The 23,195-nt window shown below is 38.9% G+C and overlaps 1 protein-coding gene across 1 annotated transcript in view; it reads right to left on the bottom strand.

Moving 5' to 3' along the window:
• Window positions 1-4,396: 4,396 nt before the first annotated feature.
• bcr (BCR activator of RhoGEF and GTPase) overlaps window positions 4,397-23,195 on the bottom strand; it is a 79,284-nt gene continuing 60,485 nt past the window's right edge. Inside the window, exons 9-23 of the mRNA XM_035668492.1 lie at window positions 16,404-16,525; window positions 15,723-15,888; window positions 15,395-15,514; window positions 15,072-15,147; window positions 14,793-14,897; window positions 14,292-14,366; window positions 13,939-14,036; window positions 12,881-13,012; window positions 10,100-10,159; window positions 9,644-9,753; window positions 8,383-8,522; window positions 7,682-7,816; window positions 7,407-7,512; window positions 6,524-6,686; window positions 4,397-6,394 (exon numbers count right to left, since the gene is read on the bottom strand). Of these exons, the coding sequence (XP_035524385.1) occupies window positions 6,305-6,394; window positions 6,524-6,686; window positions 7,407-7,512; window positions 7,682-7,816; window positions 8,383-8,522; window positions 9,644-9,753; window positions 10,100-10,159; window positions 12,881-13,012; window positions 13,939-14,036; window positions 14,292-14,366; window positions 14,793-14,897; window positions 15,072-15,147; window positions 15,395-15,514; window positions 15,723-15,888; window positions 16,404-16,525 (1,698 nt within the window). The 3' untranslated portion in view covers window positions 4,397-6,304. The remainder of the gene's footprint in view (window positions 6,395-6,523; window positions 6,687-7,406; window positions 7,513-7,681; window positions 7,817-8,382; window positions 8,523-9,643; window positions 9,754-10,099; window positions 10,160-12,880; window positions 13,013-13,938; window positions 14,037-14,291; window positions 14,367-14,792; window positions 14,898-15,071; window positions 15,148-15,394; window positions 15,515-15,722; window positions 15,889-16,403; window positions 16,526-23,195) is intronic.

Here is a 23,195-nt window from a genome sequence, read left to right as displayed (position 1 = left end):
CTCTCTCTCTCTCTCTCGCTCCTGTGTTGGTGTGTGTGTTGAGGGGGTCTTCTGGTAACCGGTGACGTACAGACAAATGGAAATAACCGATGACAACTGGATGGGACGTAAAAAAGTAAGTGAAAGGGACCAACTAAGAGTAAAACAGAATACATTCAAGTCTAATTTATTATAGTAATTATAATTAATAACTCATTAATTATAATTAATAACTCATTATAATAATAATTTAAATATACCCCGAGTTTCACAGCATAGAAATATCAGCATAAGAACGCGAGAAAGTCCCTTTCAGTCTTTAGTTTATTGTAAATGAGTACTTTGCGTAAAATTGCGCACACAGTTTAATAGGAAGACTACAAACTACTTGTGTGCTTAAAGATTAAGTGCTGAAAATGTACTCTTTTTGTACGTTTTGTTTGCATGCTTTTATTGTGTATCCATGGAGCTGTCCGTGTATCCATGGAGCTTTGTGTCACTTTAATATTTGACATATGTGGCTAGCATACATGTCTAAAATGAAAAAAAATAAAAAAAATAATGCATTATTGAAGTATAGCTCATATACAGTTGTATTGCATCTTTCTTCTTTGCAGTATTCAGAGTTCAGCTAGCTCTGTCTAACTGGTAAGACCCATTTACAGAAGTTGGCACATGCATTGCTAATAAATGATAAACCAAAAAGTGAACACTCGTATTTTCTTATGAAGAGCTGTCAGATTCTGTTTATAAGTCAGACCACGATTCATCACTTCTAAATTAAATACAAGCAAAGATGTTCTGGATGCTTTGTATTGAAGGGATGATTTTGAAAATCCAGATTAGGTCTCCAGCTGAAGAGCTGAAAGATTTTTTGTTCATAGCAAGATTATAGGTGACGAATGGAATATGATCTTTACCCAGGAAAACTGTCTAGCACAAAATATACAAATATAAAGTTTAGAAACACAAATGTCTAAAGACAAGGTCAGGCTACAAAAAGTTTAAGTATGTAAATGAATATCAGCTGTTGTGTCCTCAGTCATTAGACAGCAGCATCATAAGAGGAACTGCAAATACTGCACAGAATTGACCAACACTGCAGTACTGCATGACAGATAAGACTGAAGATGCATCACTGTTTATTGTGTGGATTACAATCTTGTTCCCTATGAAGATTTTCTGCTCGCAAACACAGCTTACCATTTATCCAGCCTGTGAAAGATAAATTCATCCTCAAAGATATTTGCCAAGTGTGACCACGGCTCTTTCAACACATTCAAACCCCCATGTCCTACCAGATGGCTTTCAGGGTAAAAGCAGTGAGACTGTACTGGTCCGGCCTTTTTCAACTAAGAGCCCCAACCACTTCTTGTGGAAGAGCTACACAACCTGATTTACTGTCTGCAGGATGAAACTGGTAGTGTTACAGAGACTCTGAGTCAGAAGTAAGGCTCTGATGTCAAAACCTGTATTGAACTGAGAAACTGTGTTTTTCTGTTTTGCTAATTGTGAGTATTTATAGGACAATGGGTCTGCTGCTTCTTCTTTCAAAAGTAACAGACTTTAAGAAAACACTAAAAGCAAAAAGGTTGGGCGAATCTGTCGTTATCTCAGCATACATCAAAAACAGTACATGCACTTTTCTATTTTGACTTGATCGAGGGGCATAAACAAGGGACTTCATCTATCCCTTCATAAATGAAGGTATGAATGGACAAGTGTGTGCAAACAGTCCATCAATTTTCAGTGACAAGCTGAACCTGCAACACCTGCCATCAACCAGTAGGCACTGATAGTCTATTCTTTTTTCCCCCTGCTGCTGTTCTCAAAGATTTCACAGGAAATTTATTTTTCAAGTTTTGTGCATCTCCAATTTCACTCCTAAGTGTTGTACATACATGCATTATACATACACTCTATGTCTACCCACAATGCTCTCCCTGCCAATAATGGACTGCATCTCATCTGTTATCACAGCTTCATACACACTCATTGCATCCATTGTTTACTCTATATATTGAAACATGTGAGAGGAAATCTTATATTGTATAGTTATAAATTATATCAGCATATTATACATGACAGATGATAAGTGGTTACGTTTTCATCTCAAAAGCTACCATGCTAAAGGCTTAATGTGTAAATAAAAAAAAGAAAATCAAACATGTCATATTATGTAGATACAAGGAGATTTTATTTAACATTTTTGTGTACAAACATAGGCTGCAAATGCCTTCCAAACATGTTTGCCCTCAGAATACAGTATTCCTTTTTACAGTTCTACAAGCAGAACATTGAATATTGAACAAGAACAAGAGTCAAAAAATTGAGGAAGGTAAAAAGAGAAAGTGTTTGTGGTTGGTCAACAAGTCTCATCCTCAGCTTTAGGTTATGTGTCAAAATAAAATCCAAGCTATTTCCAAAGGTTAAAGTAGTCGAATTTAATGTCAGCTTGATGTTTTAGAAGTGGCAGCAGAGGGTCATTTGAAAGTATTAACTATAGTATGGAAATGTAGTGATAGCTACCAGGGTCATATACAATAAACAGAAGAGATTTGTAACTTTCATATAGAGCAATATGTTCCATATCTTCAGGAAAATTAAACCTTCTTTGCTGTATTTACTTTTTCATGTACAGAACTAAACAACTGAGGTTATGGAGGGTACATGCATTTACACTGACAATCAACAGACCAAAACAATGCAGATTTTAGAGCAATATAAGACTCTTTTCTCCTCTACCACATACTGACAGCTTTTCAAAGAGACTAGAGGCGTACCAGCTCGATCCTTAACGATCATACGTCAGTGGACGCCACAATAAATAAAACGGCAACCAAATAATGTACTCTCTAGTATAATACATATTATACAACTCCATGGAAAAGTAAGAGTTATGTTAACTCACAAAATCTACCTTTTAAACTGACAAGAACCTGCACCTGCTATTCAGTTATCTTCAGATAGCTAAACAATCACAGTGGCCAGTCTGTTGTACGACACAAGTAACTACAGAGATGAGCCGATAATGCAGGAGTAGGGGGTTAAAAGGTGTTTGCAGTTGCACACAGTGGTTTTAATTCTGGGACAAAATAGTGACAAAAGGATGTCCGATGAACAAAAGCTGATAAACAGACATTTCCCGAAGAAACCCTATAAAGACCATTTTCCAACATTAATTTAGCTTTAGATGATATTATATCATAAATAAATAGCTCAAGTAGACCGTATCATACCAAACAGGGGCTAAGCATAAATAAATAAGAATAAAAGGCATTAAAGGAGCTGAAACTTTAAGAGCTAAAGGGCAAGAAATTCTTCCCTTTGCCCCATTAAGACTGACTTTAACACAGTTTGAATTACAGCATCACAGTCAGATGTGGGTGGCAAGTAGAATGGGCATGTACGGTACAAGCTAAGACCATGCTTAAGTTTAAGGTCCTGTCTTAGTCTTGAAGAGATGAAAGGTGTGTGGCTGTCCTCAGCAAAGGCAATAGGAGACTGAACAACGTTTCCACTGTCAGCGTCTCCACTGACGTTCAGAGTACCACAGGCGCTAAACAAAAAAAGTGTTGAGGCACGATAGGGTAGAGTAGTGTAGGCAATTGGGACTTGTTATAAAGGTGAAGGATGAATGAATGAATGAACGGTGAATTCATTCTCTGTCAAAAACAACATGTGCATGCTATAGTAGGCCATAATTAGTGGAAGTACAGTTAAAAAAAATAAAATGAAGGCATGAACACTTTCAGAATAAGATCTCGACATTGTTATTTATGGGGTTCATACAATTATGGTGTTTTATCTATATTATCATGTGCAAAGTGAGTGTAAATGTCTTGACATTAAGAGAGTTGATATGTATCCAAAATGAAAGACTGCTCTTGCTTTTAAAAGTCTAAAGACATTTATGTTAAAAACTTAACATTTGTTATTAATAACATTTAGGCTACTCATACATGCCCCCGTGTGTTATCTTTAACATGGACACAACCACACACAAGCCCTTATCAGATCCACTAAACTAGTCAACTGGTTATAGTTTTAAGCCTAAGATATATATGGGAAACCAACCGTGATATCTACCCTTAAATGACAAATTCACATTTTATTCTGTCTTAAAACAATAGCTAGATGCCAATATAAACATAGAAACAGGTTTAGCTTGCTGTAATCATTCGTCTTGTTCATACTGGCATTAAAAGCACCCTTCCTAATGTGATTCCAATGTCAAGCAATAGCCAGTATGAACACGAGGAATCATTATCGCAAGCTAAACGTGTTGCAGTGTGCATATGGTGACCTGACTACTGTTTTGAGACGGACGTGAAAAATTATGAATCTATCCTTTAAACTGGCCAGAAAAGCACATGCTGTAATAATATAAACCAGATACTGAAAACTTACCAACATCCCAAAGTCTGTGATGATATATTTGTGAACAAAACAGCAATAACAAGACCAAAAAGTAAACAAAAAAAAAAATCAATAAAACATGCCTGCATGTTAAACCAAAGACAGAAATTTAAGATTTAAGAGCTTTCCTTTAAATTGGTCATTGAGTTAGTGTAACGGTATGAAGAGCAGTTAAAGGGACAAAGAATTATTCAGACATTTTTCCATATGCATGAGATAAATAAAAAAAAGAGTTGGGAGGAGATGAAACAATAATACACAATATTCCTTCATTAAAACCAACAAATATGCTCTTCGATGGACATAAACGCTGAGTGCTCAGGTCACTTAAATTGTTATACAGTAGTTCTAACATTGCATGAGTGCACTTCTGCAGCCATAGATTAAATGGTACAAAAAGAGACAATGTCATATATGTGTGTGTATGTGTGTGTGCTGTATTATGACATTGCATAATGTCTACACTAGACAGGCGATGGTCTCTGGATGTGAGACGTTCTGCTGAGGAACACCCAGCAGTTAAAGAGCTTGTGCCTTTTCCACAGCAGCATACAGTATGTAACTACAATGTGTGTGTTACCTTCATTATAATATCTAAATGAATCATAAATTGATAGGCTGGACAGAACAGCAGAGTAGTTTCTATAAGAACAAGGCTAAATCCTGCTTATTTACTGCAAGACTTGAAGTCAAGGCTAAGACCTAACACTTTCTTAATCAAACCAAAAAAAGTTCACATAGAAAAACATACCAATTTCTCCTCCCTGGACCCCAAAATAAATTACAATAATAGCAACAATGATTATACTGTTAAACCAAAAAGAAAAAAAAAAAAATACAACTTTAAGATTATGTACATACTGTATCTGTAAATACAACTGCTTCCTTTTCGCCTAGAAACAAACAAACAACATATTCATTTGGCAAGATGTCCTATGTTACAATAAGTAGGACATGTCGTCAGCAAAGATATGACCACAGACAAATTCCTATGTTAGAAAATATATTGCTTCCTGGATATTTAAGCTGAAGACTACCTTGAGACACCAACGACACAAATAGAGGACATTTTCTTTTATGATCGGAAAAACCGCAGGTAGTCAAATTGCAGTGTATTACTAATCATTGGCTTCCTTTTTTTTTTTCTTACTGTCCCACTTCAAGCTGTAGCGCTGTTCTCTGACTCCAACCGGGGTTTGTTTACGTTGTCAACACTTTCAACGTACAGGTGTTGGCTTTTTCCTGACACAAAGAAAAAAAGCCAGTATCGTGGCAGCTCTGGATGTTTGTTTTTAACTCCCGCAAACGGCACAAATGTTTTCCCAGAAACAATGTGCTAAGATTATGTAAGACACGGTTACAATTTTCCTCAACAGGACATGAAGCAATGTTTAAGATGAATATTTTGAAATCTTGAGCTGATGATTGTCCAAAATAAACACAGATAAAGAACAATGCCCAAACATAAAGGTACATGGAAACTCTCATTGGTTGGCAAACCATTCAATTCAAGAATCGAGAATCAATCTTATGGACTGATTTTGACCATTTCTTGATTTATGAACCATAACCGCTGTAAAGGTTCAATGTTAAGACCAACAGAGAACGAAGTGGACAAATGTAGATGGCAGGTGTACCTACATAATCAATGAAGGTACAAGGAATCACACTAAATATCAGGTAATGAGAGATACGAACGGGAAGGACCTCATGTCCTCTGAGCATCAGAGGCCCAATGGCACCCTCATGTGTTTGAGGGGGGCAGGCATCGCCAGAAACAATCCTTTCCAGGAATCTGGTCAGTCAATTCAAAAACACACTACTATAGGCTCACTTTGAGCCAAGGTCCTTCTCTAATTCACTCCTTCATGGTCAAACTCTCACATCGGCAGAGTCAATATTAGCTCTATACTTCAGTGGAGAAAAGGATGCTCTGTCGTTTACTGTCTGGGGTGGGGATCGTCTCCAGCTGCAAGAAATACAGCAACACCTGGACCTGCAAGAGAAGAGAAAATGTTTGATGGACAAATGAGCAAAAATAAAAAAAGGGGTTTTGTTTTTTTTCTGAAAAAAAGCTTTCCAAAAATCAAAGATAAAATGCCAGAAGAAAATCTGTGTAGGTCACCTGTGCCATAACTTCCAGGGACCAGCTGTCCCCCATGCTGATGGGTTGGGTGGGGTTAGCCGGGATCTTGCTGTCCTTCTCGGAAGGCCTCAGCAAGGTTGGCCCAAAAACCGTTGCCAGGTTGTGGAGGGACATCTTATTGATACTTTCCTTCTCTGCCACCCTGAGGGGACAAAGATGAGCAAGTGCATTAGTGGCGCAGACCGAGGACACAATCACATGCAGGTGATGTTAATGTGCAGTGATGGATCTGTGTGGTCTGCTCTTTGTGAACCTCTGGCATTTATTAGATTCTTCTGTCGCTTTGCACGTGAACCGCCATAATGGAACCATAACCATAATGGAATAATAATTTCACCCCTAGCCTCTACTGTACTAATACATATTGAACTTTTTCCATTAACAATATATTAAATATAAGTTAATTCTCCTGCTTGCTTAACTGTGTATTTCAAGTTAAAACTTTCTTGATAATCAAGACAAGCTATAACCTTGAACCACCCATTACAGTCCTCATGCAATGCTTTTAATCAGATGTATCTGCATTGTTAGTGCTCACATATTGTTATTCAAAATCACCATGGTAACCAGAACACATTTTGCTGTTGCAGTTAAATGATATCCCACAGTAATGACCAAGGTTAATACTGTACATCAGTTTTTAAAACATTATATGAACATTTTGAGAGCACTGTGACACAAAAATGAAATTAAAATCTGGAATATTAACGTATGTGTGTGTGATTGCAGTTGACTACACCTCTTGTATATCTGTGGCTTGTTGTTGTGTGTGTATGGACATGAGTTTTATTTGTTCCTACTGTTCATGTGAACATTCATATCTATATATTATGTAAGCCTGTGTGTGTTTACTTGTTCCTACCTCTTTAGGTGATCCAAAAGGAAAAGGAATGTGACCAGGTTGGGTTCAGGCAGCGACAGCAGTAAGTTCAACATACAGCTCTCTTTGGCAACACTGTCGGACAGGGCTGCACAGAAGCAAAGGAAATTAGTTTTTACATATCCTGCAAATAGAGGATTTTTTAAAACTAACAGATATTTAGAAGTTGCTATTATATAATGAACCCCTATGATCCACTACAGCCCTGATAGTTTGATTGATTAATTCACTGCTAATTAGCTGTGATGGTGACTTACTGATGCCGCCTGCAAAATTGGGGTAGAGCTCATCAGTGAAGAGCGGTTCTGGCAGCTCTCTGAAGTACAGCTTCAAGGTCCCAGCGATGGCATTAACGTCCATCTCACTCATCATCACTGACACATCTTTGTGATCTGCAGGAGAGAGACGGAAACAACATGAAGACAGGAGGTCATGCAACGACCGGGGAGGATGATAAGACAGGGAAGCACCTTGGCACAAGCAGCAGGCGCCATGCATCTTATTTTCCCATCAGAATTACAGTAAAATACACACACTTCACACAAGATAAATTCACAATTAGCACTACACACAATGCAAATGCAAGTCCGTAAGGAACTATTTCATACGTTTGGTTAATGATGTTTCACATCAGAGAAAATTCATCAAACTCACAGTCAGACAGAGCTACAATAATGATCACCTGATCAACAGAAATAGAAAGATTAGAAAAAAGGGTTTTCTTCAGGTGATGGTCAATAAATCCTTTAAGCCTTTTCCTAGAAATGCATGGCAGTTACAGTATTATAACCATGATAGGAAATGTAAAGACAAACTATACTTTTGGCAATACATACGTATCTGACATGATTACAAATGACAATAGTATAAATGAAACAAAACAGGTTTTTACTTAAAAGCTTTCATACAAATAACCTGCTCAGACCATTTACTGTATTTAGATGTAGGCTATACTCACTGGTGTCAAAGGCGGTCTTCAAGGCCTGAATGTCAGTGGCGACTCCCGATACTCTGTAAATGCCCACCTCCTCTATACCCCTCCTTTCAATCTCCTCTAGGCACTGCCGGACAATGTAGGGCACCTTGGAGCGCTCTCGCCTGGAAGAAGACGAATATCAATAATCACCAACAAGCAGTGTACATTCAGTAAAACACTTACCAGCATAAATACTGAAACCACAATGAAGCAAGAAACATTTTGTTTATTGTGACAAAAGGATGAAATAAACAAGGCTGATGGTTGTGTTTTGCAATGTGTTGATTACTGGAAGGGCTAGTAATGCCTCTGGCTATTTGCTTGTGTTTCTGTTGAAATGTTTTATCTACAGTGCTAATTGATTTGTGCTGGTAAATCTAGTTAACCCACTTGTTATGTTTAATCCTCATTAATGTCACTCATCACAATGGCCACAAACACAAAACACAATGATGAGCCCAATTGTATTCATGTGTGATGATGTTAGTCCTTATAGCCATTTCACTGTTGTGAGACCATTTTCTGAAACTGTATAAAATGACCTATTGTGACCTCATGAAAGTGCACAACCACAAACTTAGAGCATTCAGAGGACAGGTAGTTTTCCTTGGTATATTTACAAAACGGGTTTTCTAAGCAATTTCCAGAACAGATGTAATTGCCATACAAAAACCTGAAACATCCAATTCTTACAGAAAAGATACAATTTTTATCAATTCTCGACTGGTCAGAAATTGTTAAATTTTGCACCAAATCTGTGTCACGAACTTCTTTAACCCCAAAAATTGCTGTAACAAGAAACATAATAGAGCACGAGAATGACCATCAAATACTTCCATCATCATGTTCTTTATAAACTTGTTTTGAGCAGGCGTCTAACCAAAATGTAGATGAGTAGAGATTTTGACACACAAAGCTGAGCTGAATCTCATATGCGGATTAGAAAGTAACAATTTGTCTTTGCATTGATGGAATCATCAGCATAACATTTTGGGATGTGAGGAAAGTGAGGAGGCCGAGAATCAAGCCCTGAGGAATGTCATTGGAGAGTATAAATGTGTCCTTGATGCCGATTGAAGGATAACTGTTTGAGTTTTAACAGGTGACCAGATGATTTCTCTATAATTAGGTAGCTTCTGCGTGTTTAAATGTCAACTTCGAAATAACACTGTTGATGCAATGCATTGTGCATAATTTTGAATTACATTTAAAATCTATGAATACATTTATCTAAAAAACTCACTTAGTCACTGTGGAGATCTTGACTCCGAACACACCCATGGGTTTTCGTGAGGGCATCCTCTTCAGGCTGAACTCTCGGCTGGTGAACTTCATGGACAGTTTAACCTCGATCTGACACAGGAAAAAAGGGCTTCAAGTTAAAACAGGTTTATAGAGTGAGAAGCCAATCTACAAGCCTGAAATCAATCTGCACTAGCTTTCCGTGATCTTGAGGAAATCCTGACATGTTAAACCCAGATGGAAACTTCACAGAGAAAACAACTGCAACTGAAGCACATCCTGGACAAATTGTTGAGAATATTTCTCACTTCTGTGTGCTACTATAATATATATATAAGGATGTTTAATAGTATGAGGACTTTGAAACAAAAAAATAACTCATATTATGATATAAAAAGTGAGGGATGGAAATACAAGAATTAATTATGATAAAGTTGAACTAATGTGATCTACTCACCCCGTTCATGGGAATAACTGTTCTCTGCCAGTCTTTGCCTTGGAGAGGCTGAGGGTCAAGCTTGGTGGAGGAAAAAGACAATATATGTTAGCATCATATTCTACTAGCAAGTTACTTATATTTCATTTGAACTTAACAGATGTTTCTTAAGTTAGCGGGATATTTAAAATATCTGAAATTCATAGGTTATTTATATATTCTCACTATTTTCTCATGAACCACTGCAGCTATATGTCTGTTTTGGTAAGAGGAAGTGATCTTAACATACTGTTGTCCTTCTTATATACTGCTCAGTTATGTCAACATAGCAGTGCATAAAGTTATAATTGCATCAACAGTACAAATATTCCGTCTATTGTAGTGGAATGTTTTGAAAGATGGTTTTGTTGCATCCCTTTACTGTATTTTTATGATTATGATAAACAAATTTGTTTAAAGACACTAAATTCACACCCAAACATGCACAAACATACTTAGATCAGAAGAGATATGCCATCTGGGGCAATAAAAGCTGGGTACACACACACACACATCTGACACTATGAAACAAACACACACACAAACACAGTATACTGTATGTTGTATGTTTACCTAGGCAAAGGGCCATCTGGTTGCGTGCAAAGCTGGATCATGTTTCTCATAACTGAATCTTTCACTGCTGAGAGTGCTCTTTGGTTTGAGCCATTTATCTACAAAGAATTACATTCAACTAAAAACAGGAAAGCCATATGACCTTCCTGATAAAATGTTTTAAAAGCCAATAAATATACTTTTATAGTCTTTACTGGTTGAAGGTTTAGCAAGCCCACTGCTGTTTATCAACATATACTTTTCCAATAAATCAGATCTGTAAAACTAAACCACATTAAATGCTGACATGAAGCCAACAATATGAGCTGGGACAGTATAGAAACACTGTGTAAAGATAACAGATAACAGAATACAGCAGATTCAGATGGAGACAGGCCTGTATACATGTGTGCAAGTTGTTGATTACGCCTATAATGTGTACATTTCAAAAGTAATTTAATTCCTGAAAGTTGTTTAAATTAATAAAATGACAATATGATTTAGGATTAATGTGCATGTTTAAGAAGCAAAGGCTCAGTACTAGCATATAATACAATAATCACTGTATTTCTGTTAAAGAGATACATTTATGGAGTACATGTAGTGACAAACTGAAAATGTGTAGCATACTTTAATATATATATTTTAAATGTTAAAGAACAAATATAAAAATGCATGATGAAATTTTGGCATATGAACTGTATGATAAGGATATTGCAGTGACTTTTGATACCAAATAAATTACATATTGTAGGAACAATAGGCATGTTGTTTGTTGGGGGTAATTCCAGTGTCTAACTACTTATTATTTTGGACCAAAATAGATTTCATATAAGACAGAATATTTCTATGTATACAAAGGAAGAATTAGAATAAACTAATAAAGTTTACGGTGATACCAAAAAAGAACAATAATCACACAAAAGAGACAATGACAGAATAAATAGAAATGAACATTTAAAATGTTAAAATTATATTTACATGTGTTAGAAACACACTTAGGCATTTAGGTAAATGGTAAATTACCAACATCTGGTTGGTATGTTTGGCTATCAACCAATCTGGCATGTTAATGGTTATTCTATTCTGTTCTAAACATTCATTTGTTTGGTAAATCCGTAAAACTGAAGAGTAATCTGTGAGATTTATAAGCCACTGTAGCTTTTATTGAAGACAGGAGCAGCAGTTTCTTGCCCTGGATTTATTAAAATCCTCCTGAGCAACTTTCTCACCAGTCTGGGTGGTTTGTTTTTAATGACATCATCTGTCAAGAAGTGATCGTGTCACAGGATTACCAGAGGAACCACTAGGTGGAGCATTGTGACTGTAATTCACAGACAGTTTGGCAGACAACAAACAACAAAGGGACTCGTCTTGGTGTACACGGCTTCAATTTGAACAAATGGAATGCAGTGTGCACAACCACTGTTTTCTCTCATGCTTTTGATTCTTAGTTTGTTCGAGAAAAAGACATCCTTCAGCCACAGAGAGAAGATCTCTCCGTGTGTTTTTGTGTGAGGTAAAACAATGGTCCACAGTGTACAATCACACACACCGACACACACACAAAAACAAACACCCACACCTGCCCTGCTGTAGGTGGAGGAGTAAGAGAATGAGGTTTTTGGCTGCAGTGAATCAAAGGAGAGACTCGCATTTCAGGCTAAATCATTTCTGTCTGCTTCTGTCTTTCCCGCCTCTGATCACCTGCTATCTAGATCTGCTGTCAACCAGTGATCAGTTCATCTAACAGCCAGACTGCTCAAGACAGGATGGTGTCGGCTTTTTCAGGATTTTTGGCATTTTCACACACACACCTGTACTCAGCTTTGACTATTGTTGTTTCCAAATATGCAGGATGACATTGCTGTTACTCAATAACTATTATGGACCCTGGACTGTGACTCATGTTAGAAACAGCTAAACCTGGCAGCACAATGATAGATAAATGGCAAGAAAATCACAACTTTTCGATATTCAAACATCTCTCTTACATGCACTGAACAGCAGTTTCCCTCCAATCAATCAAGCCCGACCCATCCATTATATAATGGGGCAATTAATCTAATCAGCCAATTTTTACATCACCCTCTGTCATTGATTGAGCAACAATATGGATTTCATGCTTTGTGGCAGTGGTGGTGACATAACTGCCTATCAGTAATGAGTCACGGTGGGTCTGCTGAAAGGGGGGGTGACGTCATGTCATACCGGGATCTGTCCTTTCCCCATGATGCGGTCTGCGCTCTCTCCATCCTCTTTGTTCTGTTTAGTCTTGTTGTAACACTTCTCGTAGCAGAGCAGCCTCAGGGTCTGAGAGCCCTCCAGGTCAATCTCAAACTCCTTAAGGGAAGAAAAAGATGAACATTTTTAGCAAAAACTGGTGCAAAAATGTCCATGATTTAGTACAATGACACCAATAGAAACAGGAATGACAAAGGTTATGAGAAAAAGAGACATCCAGAAGAATCAGCACCCACCCTACATCAGAATCTATACATGCCACCACAGCTGACCAACATTCCCTGTAATTATGTACAGAAGGGCAGCACTCTGCATATGGTTTGTACATCGTTCTGGGGCCCACACTGTGTTGGTTCACTTAGCATTTGGACAGATGTGAGTCATCACCAGCAGCCCCTCATTAGTTAATATTATTTCCACTTTGCTGAGCAAAATCCTCAAAGAGTTTTTGGGTTCACGGTGGAAAAAAACTGTGCTGCAGATGAACAGACCCACTGATTGTATCTCAGAGCTCTTCTTCTTCTGTAGTGCTAACTCCAACATCCAGCTGTGTCATTAATTCATTCATGTTTGTGTATGTATGTGTGCCTGCTAGCATGCATATATACAATGCATATGTGTGTTCGCTACTGTTTATGTTTGCAGGGGCTGCAGATGCTCTGTGTAGGTTCTGTTGGAAATCTTTACTCAGAGATGGACAGCTAACTGATTACAGTACCAGATGTCAAATACAGTGCTACTGCATGTATGGGTTTGGCTGTTGAAAGGAAATAAACATATTTATGATCTTCCAATGAAGCATAACTGATAAAATAGTATTGAAAATAGCACATGTTATGAATCTGTATGGTTACCAATTCCAACTTTTTAACTTTATAAGTATTTTAGGATGCAATAAAAACATTACAAGGTCATGTTTGATGCAATAAAAACACAACAGTTGACCCCTCTATTAACACAGACTCCGCAGAGACATTTTATTCCAACTTGGAATAAGTTGCATGCCGGTTTTGTTCCAGTCTTACCTCGTTCCATTTGGGTTCAGTAGTGTATCGATACACTCTCGTCTTAGCTTTATTTGAAAAGAAGCCAAAGGAATCCACCTCCAATGTGCAGTAGAGATCTGATAAAAGGGATGCATTACATTAGCACTTAATCTGGCCAAGTGTTAGATATGGTCAAAATGTTTCAAACATAGATCTCCAGGTAAGTGTTTTAATTCTTACAGTTACTAACCAGACATGAACTGCAAATATGTCTACTGGAAAAAAACAACTTTAAATCCCTGTTTTCCACTGCTCCATGGTCACATCAAACTCACTGTGGGATTATTCGTATTTTCGGTTGTTTGCATGGAAGCTAAAGGTGAGTGACTCACTCAAGCTCTGTTTGAGGCCGGAGGCAGAGTGGACAATTACATTCAGGAACCCGTAGAGACCGGAGGATTCATCCTCTGGAAAAACAGTCAGCGAGGAGAGAGAGGGAGAGAGAGAGAGAGAGAGAGAGAGAGAGAGAAAGACAAAAAAGGCAGCGAGGAGGGGTTAGAAAAGCACGCAGATCTCTGTTTGTTTTGGAGCAGAATCAGACATGCAATGAAGGGATAAAACAGGCCTGTACAGTATAAAACATGTGGCTTAAACTTGTGTGTACTCTTTATAACTATTATTAATTAATCAAGTGAAAGCGTAACCCCACATATATACAAAGAGCCCCAAACTCCTTATAATGTTACTGTGGAATTTCTATTAAATCCAAATCCAATTTATCTCAGAGGAACCCTGTCGCGGAACTACAAATACTGCATATGGATGACTGAGTATGATAAGGGCAACTTTACTTTAGTAGACAGCATTTGAGTTTTACAAACTTAGCTACTCACCTTCTTTATTGATGCTCAGTGGAATGTGGTGGACAGTTTGCAGCTTGACACAGGAGCTGGTCAACATTTGCAGCTCCATAGAAGTCAAGGAGGAAGTTTTAAAACCTTGAGGGAAGACAATAAATGTAATTTGTGCTGTATACTAGTATCACAAGGTTCTTGGATTAGTAGTTGCTGCTGAGAATGTTTCAAGTGCCTTGGATGTGCTACAAATGGGAACATCCGACTGTTCTGATCTGGATCAGACATTGTCTGACAGGACATTTCTGGGGCACTTACATTTCTTCTGCTGTTCCTTGATGATCTCCCTCCACTCTGCGCGTTCATAGTCAGACGAAATCAGGAAACTGTAACCCTGAGAACACATGTGCAAAAAAAACCCCAACTGTCTTAGGATGAGACAGATCAATGAGAATTAATCTTAAAGAAGATCAGCAAGGGGATATTGTGCCGGAAATGAAGTGGCAAAAAAGCTGGAGAAAATACGGAGAAGAAGAGCGTATGGGGAGCAGTAGTAGGAGGAGGAGTAGGATGGGGAAGAAATGATGATGAAAAGAGAGAATAAAGAAACTGATGTAGTTAAAGCTGGAGAGTATCATCACCTTGCCATTTTTGTTGTAGACTCTGAGGGGCATGCTCGGAGACGTTAACAGGAGCAGAGACTCTTGCTCAGACAACTTCTTCCTGAGACGGTCAATGACTTTTGAACCCTTGTTGGCTCTCTGAAATCACAAAGGTGAAAACGTTTGATTGTGTGTGTATGCTTGTGTGGCAATTTATCACCTCTCAGTGGTTGGAAAAATTCAATATCCAATAAGTCATATGAAGCTCTTGAAAATCCCAAAAGACAAACTTAGAAAATGCACTGTTGTCAGTCTGAAAACCAGACTTCCTTCTTAGTTCCTGAACAGATTTTTTGTGTGTGTATACCTTCTCTCTCTGGATCTCACTGCGGAGGTGTGAAATCTTGACTTTCATGGCGTCGAGCTCTTCATCAGGGACCTGGGGAATAGTGAGGGGCTCGGTCTCCTCGGGGCCCTGGAAGGTCAGCTCAGTCAGGGGGATGTACCACTTACTGTCATACTGTTGGTTTTTACTGCGGTGGCAGGACGAGAGGAATGGCAGAGCGGATGGAGGGTGAAAGGTGAGTAAAAGACAGATGTGAGGGAGGTATGGAAGGAGGAGTGGATTTATGGGGATGCGTGAAAAAAATGGTGTGGATGAAAGGATGGGAAAGGAGACAGTGTAGAGGGGAGAAAAACAACAATTAGGAAACAGGTTAACTGTGTTTATAAAAAAACACCAAGAGGACCTTGAGAAAAATCTTATTTATTTTATTCTAACATGGCGGTTCAACATGGCGGTATCCATAGAAAAGGACCCACTCCCTCTGTAGGGAAGGTAATGAAAACAACTCCTAAATTTTACACACTGGACCTTTAAACTGAACGAGTGTTGGATAGTTCGATGTCTGTGTGTCCATTTATGATGATGTCTTAATTATACATTACTTTGAATATTTTTAGAAACTAAGGTCTCAGAGATCTCATCATAGCTGGCTTTTAACCGGAGAAATAAATGTTCATTTGAGCAATATGAATACTTTCTTACCCTCCGATCTGTTTCTTCAGCTTGGCGCAGAGCAGCAGATCAGTGAAGAGGAAGACATGCCGCAGCTTCCTGGCTCCCTCCACCAACTCCACCATGAAACTGTCCCTCAGAAGCTGGCGGTTCTGTGGTAACAACAGACAACAGCGATGGGTCAGTGACATAAGGCTTTTGGTGTCGATAACTCAGCGGTCGGCAATCAAGCTCATTAACACATATTTACGAGCTGTCACACTGTGGTATATCCACTTGGTTGGCTAGAGGAATAAGCACTGAAACTGTACTAAAATGTAAACATATGAATATTTTTTCCAATAGAGTAGTCTATATTATGGGGGAAACAGCTTCAGAGCACACAAGTGACGGAGCCATTTCTGTAAGTCATAGTAATAAATCAGAGCCTTTATATTGGGGCTGCAACCCAAAGCTTTATTCTTTCTCCTCACCTTCCACCTGTCCTCTTTTTACGAGGGAGACTGGATTTAAGTTTTACTTGCTGCCAGTCTGCTTTACTCAATCATCAGTGACAAAGGTCATGTGCTCAATATTAACCAAATTATTCCTAAAACGAAGGGAGGGTTTTGCATTAAATTGCACTGATTAAACCTATTACGCTTCATGTTCTGGCACATTCATCAATTTCCGGGACAGAGAGAAATGAATGACGTAGCAGAGGAGAGGGAAGAGTGTTTTTTGGAGCTCTAGGATTTATGACTGATGTCAGACTATGTAATGAGATGTGTAATACTGGAATCTGCCAAAAGGAGGCAGTGATGTCATTGTACAAAATGAGACAACACATTTACAAGAATGGACTTGGAACAAAAAACAGGGAGAAGGCTAACGTCAAACCACATCTCAACAGTAAACAGTTCACTTTCACATGCTCATAATCTTGGTTTTACTTGTAGTGTGGGCGTTGGGTATAAAACAGTAATATAAATTGTTGATTGTCTGATTTTGTTTTTATACTCAGCAGGCAAACAGAGCAAGTAGGATCTAGTAAGGAATGGACCTTTCAAAAACATAATGTAGCTCATTTTTGCACTTTTGATTGCACGAATCAAAATTTATGTGAACGAGTCTGGAACAAGGTATTTTGTTCATTTAATTTATTCTGCAAGTTTCAACCTGGTTTCACCCACTTTTCCTGCAATATTTAACTTGATTGAACCTATTTGTTTGAACGTTACTTGATATTTTGTTTAAATTAAAAATAAATTAAGTGGGTTCAAAGATTTTACAAAGATTTAATTTAACAATTTTAAGTTTAACTCAGAGTTAAGACATTAGAGTGAGCACTTCTTAAGGTGCAGTTTTGTTTTTTACTAACAAACACTGACAAGAGGAATGACAACTGATGTGCCACAACATTACCAATACGCAGACATTTTACAGTCCAACTACTGCTGCTCTCCAAACCAAGCAAATCAGAAAGTATCTGCTAAAAAAATCTCTTCCCTTCTACTCTCTTCCATGTTGTTTCAGAGGCCACACCTGCACCCCCCGCCCCTGCAAACACAGCCAACCTTACAACTCACTGGCAGAAAGGCCTTGAAGCATGACATCACACTTGTTCAGAGCCAATCACATCCCATGTCTTCGTTCTTTGTGCCCTCCCCCTCCTGTCCCCTTCCTCATTCCCACCTCCATCATTACCACACAGTTACTGTCACCGCCAGAACACACTGAAGAGGAGCCGATGCTTATGCAGGAGAGGTTTATGTGCTTACAAAACCTGACTGGACATCTGCTGGCAAAGAGGAGCATCATGCTGTGTCACTCGGTGTTGACGCTTGTGTGTGATGAAGAGGTCAACAAAGACAGAGAGAGAGTTATGAGAGCATGAAAGAGAGAAAATGAAAGACATCAAAAGGAAAGTAAACAGCTGAAAGTGAATGGAGAGAAAGAGGTGACAAGAGGAAGAAATGAGAAACACAGAGTAGCTCCCAACAGAATACATGTAGTACTGCAGTTTCTTACTATACCAAACCATGTGACACGTCACCAAAGCAGCACCACTGCAGTGATCTATTGTCAAGGGATTTCTTTATGCGCATGCACTTGCAGGCACACGTGGAGATCCTACTGTATGGCAGATTACAATCACGTTCTGATCCCTGAAATGAGGATCTAATAGAAGTCTAATTCCCACTGGTGGATGTAATTATTCATTACTAGTTAGATAATGAAGCCTGGAATGATGACGGCCTGTGATAGATAACTTCCAGATGAGTTGCTTGCTTTCTCTCTAGTGGGATGCTACATCTGTCAGAACACACAAAAACTCACTCCTTCCTCTTAACCATGGTTCGGATATCATTTCCTGATCCAGTTTCTATTGTAACACAGACTGAGATATATGTAATGAGTCAGACTTTGATGAATAGGATGAGAATAGCACACCTATGAAGTCCTTCCACATGTAATGAAATCCCCTGAGGATATTTTCTAACTAGCATATAAAACAAGGATGCTGTCTTACTTCCGTCAATCTACATGCTGTCATGTCAGTCTATATTTAGAACATGTACTGAACAGTAGTTCGAGTGAGGCATTGGTCACACTGCTCATCTTAGTTTTGGCATATTACTTACATAAAACATAGGAATTACAAATATTGGAACTTAAGCTGTACTATAAAGCTATGCATGCATATTAAAAGCACCAACGCACCATCTGTGTACAGCACACTGTACAGTCTGCTCTAGGGGCTATGATATGATCTCATATTTGAGGGGGAATTAAAGGGAATTAAATCCATTGCCAATTACATACAGTATGTATAGGGATTAAACTTTCATATGTCAAATATGAAATATATGTATATAGGAACATAGCCATGCTTGAGGCTCTGTTAGGACATGCTCAATGTTAATATGTTTATGCTAGGCAGTTAACCAGAGTACAGTATCGGAAAGTGAGGGGATCACCAAAGACATCAAGATTTCTCGTTTGGACACCATGGATATAGGTATATATAAATGTATATATATATATATATATATGTATATATATATAAATTCTAATGCCTAAAACATTAAAACCAGATTTGCATTACTGCCACACATTAAACAAATTTTATGGTATTCTCCTCTTTTAACTTTCTTTTTTACTTTTCAAAGAGCGTCCTAATAATCTGTCTTGCCCTGCCAACCAGTGGTGACTGACATCATGCTTTTTCCACACCCTGTGCAGCAGTGATGCAGCGTGGCACTACAGTACCAGACTACATCACAGAGTTGACTGTGGTCACAATTACAACAGACCACACCTGACCACACCTAGCTATGATGTTGGATGTGGTCAGAGGTTCAAGAGACCTACAGTGTACCTTTCAACCCACAGAGGCCAGTGCAGATATGGTTTCCCTCCTTCCACTTACTCTTTAATTATAATTTCTTTCAATGGACAAACTTTGAATTTTGTTCTCTTTATATATGACAATGCAGCTGTGAATCTTGTTGTCATCCAGCAAGCTAAAATCTCCAGTGATGAATCATGAGCAGTACATTCTAAAACTGGATTAGATTACTGATTGGATTATCAAACAAAAAGTACAACAGTAGATTAGGTTGGATTACTATACAGAAAGTACCCTCACTGACAAACTGCTAACACTGACTCAGGCAGAGTAAAATGAAGGTTCAGAATTGTCTTACATAGGAGCTACTAGAGCTACGCTGCCCATCAAGCCTTAGTGTTAATCCTCTCCTCTCATTGATCTCATGATAAGGAGATAAAATAAAGGGAGGGATAACAACTAGATTAGGGATTTACAGGCTTCTAACTGTGTGGGAGTGAATGGGAATCATGTGAAGGGATAAAACGAGACTGACCACTAAAAAAATGCAACACAAAAGCATGTGTTTAACCTGCACATTCAAAACACACTCGCTCAATGAGTGATCTTTTATTTTTTTCTTATTTAATTAAGGTTCATTGTTTTATCTTTGGATGCAGACACATATTCCAGTCGGGGCTCATTCCTACATTAGTAATCTGATGAATCTAAAAATGTGCTTATGCAGCTGCTTTGCTCTGCTACTTGGGAGAAAACATCCTTAACAAAACCAGCTGTCTCAGCGCATCAGATGACATTTTCATAATATCGAACAGCCAGTAGGAGAAATGCGACTTTCTCAATTTCTCATAATATCTGACCGGAACATCAGCAACGCCGATGTGGAAGGAGAACGACACGAGGCAGAGCACGCCGACGGCACAGAACACAGATTAAATATTGACCATCTCCTCGCTGAGAGCGTGTACGAGAGTAATGGCATGAATCTACAAAAGATCCATGTTTATATTTAGAATACACGCTTGAAGGGGCATCTCCTGCGCTTGTGTGCTTTTTCAGTTGTGTACGTGTGAAACAATGTGTGTATACGGGGACGCGTTTGTGCAATGACAGAGGGAAAGAAGACGTACAGACAGATGAAAGTGGTGCAGATGGGTGTATGAGTGCATTTCTGCTTGAAATACACACACAGTCACATATCTTTCCCACAGGCAAACAAAGCAGAGCGAGGAGGTGAATTGAGATTTAGGCAGCGCCATCATTTGCATTTTAATTAAGCAGCCTCTGTTTGTCCCCTCCCTTCATCTGCTCGGGCCAGGGCCTCTGGGGGCCACTTGTGCTGCTCTGCTCCTGCATGCCTCCACTGAACAAACCACAGGTTACTCACTGGTGTGCGCACATGGAGGGTAGGTTTTCCCTCAATACTCTAAATTTTAGGTCAGATCATAAATGAGCACTGTGGCCTGTTTCCTATTCTATCACTTGTGTTATTAGATCGTTTTTGCTTCGAACAATTAGCACTGTAACAATTAAATGGTGGAAAAAGACGATTGCAGCAGGGAGCTTAATATTGGAACTTTTGTCGGTGCCATGTCATGTTGGAAACGTCTCCCTGTTACCCGTTAAATCAACGGTGTTAACTAATGTTGTTTACTGGAGGCTTGATAACTTTTGCAGTGATGTTGTTTTGAACAGGGCGTGAACTACAGGGGCGCGCTCTCGCTGCTCTGCGCCGCCCACCACTCCTTCACCCCGCACTGCTCTCCCCCACCCGCCGACGTGACGCCCAAAAAAGCAAGTGCAAAATCAACACTTATTAATTCTGTGTGAGAAAACGTGTGAGCCCAGTATCACTATACCTACTGTATATAATTAAATGAATGTTATTTGCCTACACAAATCCTGCAGTCATCCAATTTGTGTTGACATCACATGAACAAAGGATAATGAGGATAACTCCTTTACTAAGTTAAACCATCAGTGCGAGGCCGGAGTCCCGCTTTGGATGTCTGAAGAGCACATTATCAATGTAATTTGGTCTGAGCGCAGATTTAGCTTCAGCAAAGCGACAATTTAGGAGGGTGAGGGTCTGCTGAATAGTTACTTTAAACCTGGTAACTCAAATTACTTGAGTGTTTTATGTAATTAAATTATCAAAACAGCAATACAACCACATCTTCTCTACTAAAAATGATTTAGGATGTATTAGCCTTTTAAACACCGTCCTCTACATTGAATGGAGGTTTCTCAACTTTCCAGGTAACGCCTGGAACGCTCTTTTAATGACTGAAGCAAGTTATGTGTTGCAGCTCCGTTGGTGAAATGCAGACAAAAACCTCAGGCATATTATATACTCTGTGGTCTATGATAAGGTACAATATAATGAGCCCCATCGATTTCCATGTGCTGCTTTCATGTATCCATGATAAATATTTGATGACTGGTGTGGAGGTCTGGATGGACTGGGATGGAACTGGGGCCTGCGGGGATAGGAGGGACGTGTGTGTGCGTATGGGTGTGTGTATATGTTCAAAGACAAACAAGAGAAGGGAGAATGGAAACAGAGAGCAGGAAAGTGTGTATTTGTGTGTGTATGTGTGTGTGTGTGTGTGTGTGGATGGAAAGGTCACTCCCTCCTTGGCGGTTCTGAGCCTCCTGTCAACCTGCTGGAGGTTCTGACCCCCCGTCCAGACGCCCCCTGAGCCTGGATCGATACCCCCCCCGTAAGCTACTGCACGCTATGCTAACGTCAGACCATCCTTTTTTAAACGGAGAGAGTCTAAATTTCCCCAACCTCTTAAAACTGGTTTTGGTGGTCCTGAAAGACGCTGATATACAATTTATATTTCTAGTTCACATTTATGGTTGTATATCAGATTTTTGTATCAAGAAACTGACTTAAATAAAGACTATTAGCTTGAGGACTCAGGTTGGGTTCAGTTACTGTCAGACCTGTACAGAATTCTACAGTGAAACACTATAACGGATGATTTGAGAGCTGAATCTGGTCGTCAGATAGCAGCTCTCCCTCTGATGCGCTCTGGATTCTATAGGCTCTCCTCTATTTTGTCTGGTGACACAAATGTCAGCCATTATTACTAATGAATCGATCAGCAGGAGACATCCTCCCTCCCTACTGCTGAAATTAATTGGGGCTTTAAAATTTCACTAAATTATTTACACACCAGCAGTGCGGCGGGCTGTGAGTCAGGAGATTAAAGACATAGAGTACGAGTGTTTGCAGCCCTCTGAGTGTCAGTACAGCCGCTCAGCAACTGGTCTAAAAACAGAGCCTTCAAGTGGTTAAACACCTAACCACCACTACCATGAAAATAAACGTGAAGAAAAAAATCTAAGTGACAGAGATTTTAAATGTTTTACTACAGTTGCTGCAGAGGAGGTGAAACAAAAGATAATTGCAAACATTCATCATGTTTTCCTTAGTGTATAATAACCTGAAAATAATCATTGTGTTTTCATTACCTAAGAAT

Source organism: Morone saxatilis, unplaced genomic scaffold (genome assembly GCF_004916995.1).
Source record: "Morone saxatilis isolate NCDOM2014 unplaced genomic scaffold, NCSU_SB_2.0 Contig21, whole genome shotgun sequence".
Taxonomy (NCBI): Eukaryota; Metazoa; Chordata; class Actinopteri; family Moronidae; genus Morone; species Morone saxatilis.
Note: the sequence above shows the minus strand (reverse complement) of the source record. Positions and strands in the feature narration are given on the sequence as shown.